General features: G+C 37.8%; 2 protein-coding genes across 3 annotated transcripts; one reads left to right on the top strand and one right to left on the bottom strand.

The window, feature by feature from the left end:
• LOC141900352 (E3 ubiquitin-protein ligase RNF103-like) lies at positions 1–3,669 on the top strand. The gene is made up of 4 exons (XM_074787210.1): positions 1–131; positions 345–622; positions 879–1,134; positions 1,576–3,669. Exons 2-4 carry the CDS (start codon positions 397–399, stop codon positions 3,164–3,166), a joined length of 2,073 nt encoding a protein of 690 aa, XP_074643311.1. The 5' UTR covers positions 1–131; positions 345–396; the 3' UTR covers positions 3,167–3,669.
• Positions 3,670–3,916: 247 nt separating this feature from the next.
• On the bottom strand, positions 3,917–6,263 carry LOC141898716 (uncharacterized). 2 transcript variants are annotated; one of them, XM_074784775.1, is made up of 3 exons: positions 6,205–6,263; positions 5,818–5,902; positions 3,917–5,731 (listed from the first exon to the last, which is right to left on the bottom strand). In XM_074784775.1, the coding sequence occupies exons 1-3, from the start codon at positions 6,223–6,225 to the stop codon at positions 5,040–5,042; spliced, it is 798 nt and encodes a 265-aa protein (XP_074640876.1). In that variant the 5' UTR covers positions 6,226–6,263; the 3' UTR covers positions 3,917–5,039. The 2 variants fall into 2 exon arrangements, with proteins under 2 accessions (XP_074640876.1, XP_074640877.1); XM_074784776.1 differs by having other exon boundaries at positions 3,917–5,720.
• Between the last annotated feature and the right edge of the window lie 1,232 nt (positions 6,264–7,495).

Below are 7,495 nucleotides of genomic sequence, written 5' to 3'. Positions count from 1 at the left end.
GCCATTTTTGACGTTTCAACTGTCAAAATAGGGTCCAGGGATTAGTCAAATTTCTCTTCATATATCTGGTGACTGAATAGTTTTCTGGAGCATTCACCATTCAGTGTCTGATATGAGTGAATTATGTGAAGGTACGACTATGTAGTTATAGTTAGTAATTATCACGCTACAAAATATTCCAAAAAAATGATCGATTTTTAGGCGTAGGCATAGCCAGCCTAAAAAAACGCAGAATTTTTTGCTTCTACAAACTAATTGAAGAATCGAAAGAGAATTTCATTCATGCATTGTATTTGTAAAAAATATACATTCGATAAATACATTTTTGTCCGTTTATTTTACAGCTTTTTAGGGTCTTGTTGTTTGATCATTTGCTAAAACAGCAACACACACAAAATGTGGTGGAAACTATTGCTACTGTGCATTTACGCATTCGTGCTGTTCGTTCTGGCGCGAATGCTCGAAGCTTTCGCTTGGTACGAGTCGGGATATATCAGCAGTCGTTTCATTGACCCCTGGACCCTCAGCGTCCGTAAATTGAAACTTCTTCTAGATGAGAGAGGAGTGAGCTATCGCGGTGTTTTAGAAAGACGTGAACTGACAGAGTTGATTTCTGCATCAGGTAAAAACCTATTCATCTTTATTGTTTTCTGATTGTTCTACAGATCAATGGAAAGTCGGGGAAAGGCTTGAAGTGTCTTGTTCTTGCTGATGACGAGTAGCACAAGACACATCTTGAACAGAAACAACCCCCACTGAGGATCCAATCAGGGAATTTTTGGTTAAGGGTCAAGGGATTCTTTGATTGATAAGAACCCTGTGTTTTTTACTGCTGACAGGGTAAACAGGCTCATAGTGCGGTGTGTAATTGTTTTTAGGTGATGTAATGGAAGGTGAAGTTGAATCATCGATTCAGGAAGAGGAAGACTCCACGGCAGTCGTCAGTCGTAATTTCACCGGTGAAACGCACTTCTTCGAAGAGGTTGAAGATCGTAAAGACAGCGTGTGGATTATCCACGTGAAGGGCGAAAATCATCCTCCACTATTGAGTGACAGTGATTGGAATATTCTTATAAGAAAACTGAAAAAATTCGGAGTCAGGAGTGGAATGTTTGATTGTTCCAATGATTGGAGGTAATGCCTGAATTTCAAGTCATGAAGTTAGTTCCACAGTTCTGAATAAAATTTGACTGACTAATCTGAGGTCAAACTCTCATAACTGTGGAAAATTTATGCTTAAAACGGTTAAGTTTGAATTGTTGTCCTCATTGAAAACATGAACTAAACAATTAGAAATTAAACCGATAATTTGAGTTCGAATTTGCCATGAAACTACTGCTAATTCAGTAGAACCTGTTTAATTCGGGTCATTTGGGACGACTCAAATTTTATGAGAAATCCAGACCATATGATATTTATGATGTATAGGTGTATATAGATCATGTATAGATCTATCGGTGGACCGTAAATGATATCCGGATTAGATCGAAATCTGAATTTTACTGGTCCAAATGAAGCCGGTTTGTCTGTACATAGAGGGATATAACCTGAATTTACGGAATCTATTCTTTGTAGGTTGTGTTCACGGAAGAATTGGTACACGTCGCGTGTAATCTTAGCTCTTCCTCAGGGATTCAAAGCGAAGGACAACATAACGCTGAAGAATTATAAAGGCGCGACTAAAGTCAGTTCAATATTCGACTGGATCAATCGCAACGTCGCGTCTCGAATAAAAACTATCAACGACTACAACGAACTGAAAAAAGACTGGTTCGAATTCGAGAAAGTTCGCCGTAAATCGGAATTACGCGTTTTGTTCTTCACGTATATCGAACCGCCGCCGATGTTCCTGTCGTTTCTCAGCGTCGAGTTCACCGGTCGCGCCAAATTCGGAACGGTGAATATTCATTCGCGTGAAGGAAAGAGTATCCTGAAACGCCTCGTGCATAAACCTCCCACTTACATGGTCCTAACCGATAAAACGAATTATACGTACGCTTCTGAACGTGCCGATTACGCCTCTTACAACGCTATGGAACTTTATTTGAAGTGTTTATATCCTGAAACTAATGATGTCTTTATATTTAGTTTGATTCTTATAAACCTGTGTTGTATGTTGGAGTTTTTTGTCCGACAGGGCGGCCCTTTTACCAGAGCGTGGAAACTGATGTTATGTTTAGGCAAGTATAACTGCGTGCTATTATTATTTTGGTTACCGACGTTAGGTTTGTTACAGTTTCCACGCGCCGATCGGGTCATCGATAATCTCCTTCATTATTTCCGTTATATTTCCGGGTCGTCGATGTTTTCGTTGATTCGTACGGATATTCTTCATCCGCCGTTGAGTTTGCCGTCGTTCGCGTTGACGTTCGTCCTCTACGGAATCCTCGTCGGTATTATCGAGTATAAAAGGACGGGCGGGGTCGAAGAGGACCAAAATGTCGGTAGCGATTGGTGGAGCGGAGTGTGGGACGACTATACTAATTACTTATTCCAACCGATGGCGTCCCTGACTCGACCGATGAGTCCGCAAGATTTAGATTTGGAAGAAGGAATGGAATTGTTGATCGAAAGATTGGCTGTTCCGGATTTATGGTTGCACCCGATGATATCGACCGATTATATCAAAGATTTACCGGTCTGGTTGTACACGGGTCGACATGAACCGACGAGTTCCGACGATTTCACATCGGATACAGATGGAAACGAGAGCAGCGGCGATAGCACCGACCCGCAATATCCACCAGCAGCCGTCGGCGAACGAGGCGCCATTAATCTTGCCGGTCTGAGCGAAGCTTCGTGCGTTAAACTGGTGATGGACGGCAATTATAAATGTATGTGTCATTCGAAAGAAATCGAGAATAAATCGGCGACCAACGCGAAGAAAAACGGTACGCAGTCACCGGAATCGAAAGTCGAGGTAAAGAAAAATTCACCGACGTCGAATAGAAATGGTTCTCCACCCGGCATGATGTATAGCACTGAATGTGTTATCTGTCTCGAAGCGTATAAATATGGTATGGCATTATGTGGTTTACCTTGTGGTCATTCATTCCACGAGCAATGTATCTTAGAATGGTTGTCTCGAGATCATCATTGGTGTCCGCTGTGTCGATGGCCAACGTACAAACCTCATCCTTGTAAGATAAGATCTCATATCGATTGATTCATCATTGCAATATTATGTTAGGTACCAACCTGCAGCTTAGACCCACGCTTGGATGTTTGACAGTCGTGTTCATTTAGAACGTTCAAATTTAGAACGGTGTTCACACTAGCAAAAATGATTTGAACATTGCTAATACTTTTTCACCATTCACACTTTAAGATCTTCAAATTGAAAATGAACTTAATATGCCAGACACTATCTTATAAACACAAGATTTCAAGATGTGATCATCCAGACTTGACAACAATGCAGGAGCGTGTGGTTCCAGGCTGCAGATTGTTGATATCTCCTGCAATAACTCAATACTGAGTGAGTAATGTATTTATTTTCGGACAAATTTATCCAAGTTTTAATTGATGCCTAAAAATCTATTTTGTTAAATATTATGAATATCATTTCTGGCGCCAGATTTAGATGTAATTTCTGTTTGATGTTTTATAATTCTCTGAATTACATGAACACTGGATTCGGTGTTATCTTATATGTTTAAGCCCATGGAATAAGGAATATTTATCTTATATATTATAGTTATAATGAATATATAATTTTCGTTCAAAATAAATCTTGTTCAGCTTTCATTTCCTTTGGTAAAGAGCGTCCTTCAAGATGGGTCAAGAGCTTGTATTTGCAGCATTGGATATTTGTAATGTATCCTTTGATTCTTGACTTTACAAGAGTTTCACGTACCAATATTGAAAGCTGATGGAAACCAGAGCAAATAGATATGAATAGTGCAGATAAAATCTTTAATACTAAAAATGTAACATTATCACCAGTATATTATTGAAATCGATGGGAAAGTGACTACATAATGTACATTATAGAATAGAGAGGATGACATTTCGCAGATACAGTACATAACAGTACATTATTCTTCACTTACACAAGTGCCTATATATACAAATACATGTTTACAAATTATATAACAGTAACAGTACGGAGCACGTCTTTATGTTGAACACTTTACGGCAAAATATATATTTCTGAATAGATACATGTATTATCAACACCACTTAGAAGAATATAAGATAGTTGTTGAGACAAATTTAAAGATGGTTTTACGATTGAGACATTGTGTGATATTTGCTGCTTTGAGTTATTACTACACATGTACATATAGTGTCATTGCTTAGTGCTTCGTACTACTCAGAATTATTTCCATGCGCAAAATGATTAGCAGGTATCGATGAAAAAAGAGAGATCATTTTTCATTTAAAGCCTAACCCTTTATGAATATGACAATCCATAGACTGTAGCGCAGGATATGTGGAGACTAATACCATAAGATAATATATCTATGCTTTAAAACAGCAATTTTTATATAAATACAAGGTATGCAATGTGTATTTGTAATGCTGTCTAAAGGCACTACATAAAAATGAGAGTAGCAGTATCTGGCCAGTCTTAAGGGATGTACACATGGGGTGGGGTAAACAATTTACCACTTCCTTGGTGAAAAAAAAAAATTGGCAATATTTTGCATATGTCCCGCATTGAACCCTAGTGATAATGTAGCCGGGAAATTTGTTCAGTAAAGACACTAAGGCAGTAAATAAGATTAAAACCCACTATATACCAATTTGAAAGGTGAAATACGAAACTTACTATCATAATCAATAAAAAAACACATTTCATAAACATGCTTAATAAACCAATAATAGCCTCCTCATTTAGAAATTAGTTCAATTTACTTGTTCCCTGTAGGCCTATATGTACACTCATATATTTACATCTGACAATGGTCTCTCGAGAGAGAGTGCAAAATTCTGTGTCTTGATAGAAAGATTTCGTTTCTAATCTTTTAAATTTGTGTATAATGGGTTTTAATCATTTTATCTATTCTCTACACCTGGGTGTGGCTATCCTACAACTAGGGCAGTGATGTGGACGAATCATCGAAATCTTTAAAAGCATCGAAGTCAAATTTCGGCGTGTCTAAAGGAGGAAGATCGAGAGTTTCATCGTCTGCTATATGCATTCCACCGGGTATCGCGCTATACTCTTCTTCCGTTAAAGTCGAAGCCGTCATTGTTTCATATTTAGTCAGTTTCGCTTTCAGCAGTCTATTCTCGTTCTCCACATATTCGAACTTGGTAATGTACTTTTTAAGTAACTTGCACAGTTCCTCGTTGTGAATGCGAAGTTCTTCGATAATAACTTGGTCGCATTTCGGTTGTTTCATCGCGGCTGTAAACGATTCCTGAGTCGCGCGATTTAACAATGCATCGCTTTTAATTTGTTCGCTGCCTATCACGTGACCCTGATTGCTTATAAACTGTAAAAGTGAATCGGTTTCAGTCATCGTACGATAAATCAAATAATTATTTAATTCCGTATCGTCGGTATATTTCTTATCCTTCTCTTCCTGTTGAATCATTTCATTTTTCTTTTGTTGTCTTTTGTCATCTTTCAGTTTCTTAGCTTTAAGTTTTAAAGCTTGTTCTTGTTGTTTCTGTTTCAACAGGATTATCTCTTGTTGTTTCAAGTGGTTTTTGTGCTGTAGTGTTAATGATTCTAATACTGATTTCGTCGTTGTTGCGTCAATTGCTTGCTGCATAAACTCTGAAACAAAAATATACAACGCAAAAGAAGATCAAAGAATAAAATAACTCTCACTCAGTCTATCTATTCTATACTCAGCCACTCACCAGCAGCTTTTTCATGACAGGCTATTGCTTCAGTAAACTTTCCTGCGCATAGATATCTTTCCGCTTTTCTTTCTTCTTGATGAGCCTGAAATATCAATTTCTGTTCAACATTAACAGCCCTAATAATAACAGATTTGGAGGTCAGTCAATGAGTCACTGCCAGTCAATCATTTGATGGGACAAACAATGGATTACGCAATATTCCGTCATGTCAAGAAAGGAGGCCATATCACTTCTACTACTACATCAAAAAATAGACGACGATTGACAGTCAATTTCTTAAAATCTCAATCAAATTAAACTATTCATTCAAGTTAAAGTAAAAATTACTGAAATAAATATGATTTAGATTTATCGACGATGGATCTTAAATTATGAATTACGCACTAAATTTAATGGTTTGTCCATTTCTTCTTCATTTGTTTATACCGGAAGTAAAATCTGACAGCTGTTCTTCAGACTGCGCTGATATTATACAGATTGCGCAGATCGTCCGCAATTGAATTAGAGTCAACCGGAAGCTTGACGATAGACCTAATATATCTAAAATGAAGATTCGTGGCGAGAAACGCAGGTGTCTGTTTTCTCAGTAGACCTTGTGGTTGTGGACGCATCATGAATAATTTGCGCTCTTTGATGTTCATGTCAAGGCATTTTGTCAAATCAGGTGCGAGCACGGATAAGCAACGCACGATCGAGTTTCTTCGTCGACCGGTCGGTGGCGGGCCGCTCGCCGGGGAATATTAATACCTGGTACGGTTATTCACGTCTTCACTCAATCTTATCACCATGGAACATCAGTACTAAAATCACGACATAAGACCAGTTTAAGCCATGAGTTATGACTCAACGATCTAAAAGATCGATGCCAAGCGGGTAACCCGGGCTGTGTGCCTGGCAGTCGCCGAGTGTGGTAAGTCACTGGGTGCCACCTCCCGAGTCCTACACTCAGCACATATCCCTCATTTAAAGGTCATAGATAAAGGAAAGTACACGATCAACTTTTCACAAACAAGGAAACACGAGAATACTGCTATCTATATACATTTATTATTGCATATCTATACAACATGAATTTACTATCGATACATGTGATTTTAAAGGTTTTAACGAGTCACTAGTATTAAATGCTAAGTAGTCTTCGTGGTACGCTGGACCAGGGTTTCGGGTAAATCAAACTCATACATTATCATATCATCAGGCGTCGAAATCTAGACATACATTAAAGGCAATTTGTAATATGTACAAAATGAGTGGCAATAGGTAAAATGTAAGGTCATTTCTCATTTCTTCGAGTGAGAATTCCTTAGCTTTCCCCCAACAGTGTGCATTCATAGTAATGTAAATCTTTGGTTCCCAGTGCTGTATTTACCCAACATATTTTTCAGTTGACATGGAATATCATTTCCTAATCTGACTTTTGTAAAGTTTCCTTTTTAAAAATCCAAAAAATCAACAAACATCTTTTTTTCACAGTTTATAGGCCTATTTCACCCGGAAACTAAGTTGTTTTACAAGCAGTAACAATGATAAAATACTAATAATAGTAATAATAATAATTTATTTCCTGAATATATAATTACCAACACATAATCCACATTATACGGTATGGGACATATACATGGTATATACCTAAACAAGTCCACGTTGTATGAACTTTCAAAAATAAATAACTGCC

Source organism: Tubulanus polymorphus, chromosome 2 (assembly GCF_964204645.1).
Source record: "Tubulanus polymorphus chromosome 2, tnTubPoly1.2, whole genome shotgun sequence".
NCBI lineage: Eukaryota > Metazoa > Nemertea > Palaeonemertea > Tubulaniformes > Tubulanidae > Tubulanus > Tubulanus polymorphus.
Note: the sequence above shows the minus strand (reverse complement) of the source record. Positions and strands in the feature narration are given on the sequence as shown.

What these genes read in the sequence shown, in the direction of transcription:
- LOC141900352 (XM_074787210.1), top strand. Translation starts at nt 397, where the DNA reads ATGTGGTGGAAACTATTGCTACTGTGCATTTACGCATTCGTGCTGTTC. An exon ending in AGAGTTGATTTCTGCATCAG is followed by an intron (nt 623 to 878) that starts GTAAAAACCTAT and finishes AATTGTTTTTAG; the next exon opens with GTGATGTAATGGAAGGTGAA. An exon ending in GATTGTTCCAATGATTGGAG is followed by an intron (nt 1,135 to 1,575) that starts GTAATGCCTGAA and finishes TATTCTTTGTAG; the next exon opens with GTTGTGTTCACGGAAGAATT.
- LOC141898716 (XM_074784775.1), bottom strand. Translation starts at nt 6,225, where the DNA reads ATGGACAAACCATTAAATTTA. An exon ending in TGGACAAACCATTAAATTTA is followed by an intron (nt 5,903 to 6,204) that starts GTGCGTAATTCA and finishes TTGATATTTCAG; the next exon opens with GCTCATCAAGAAGAAAGAAA. An exon ending in CTGTCATGAAAAAGCTGCTG is followed by an intron (nt 5,732 to 5,817) that starts GTGAGTGGCTGA and finishes TTTTTGTTTCAG; the next exon opens with AGTTTATGCAGCAAGCAATT.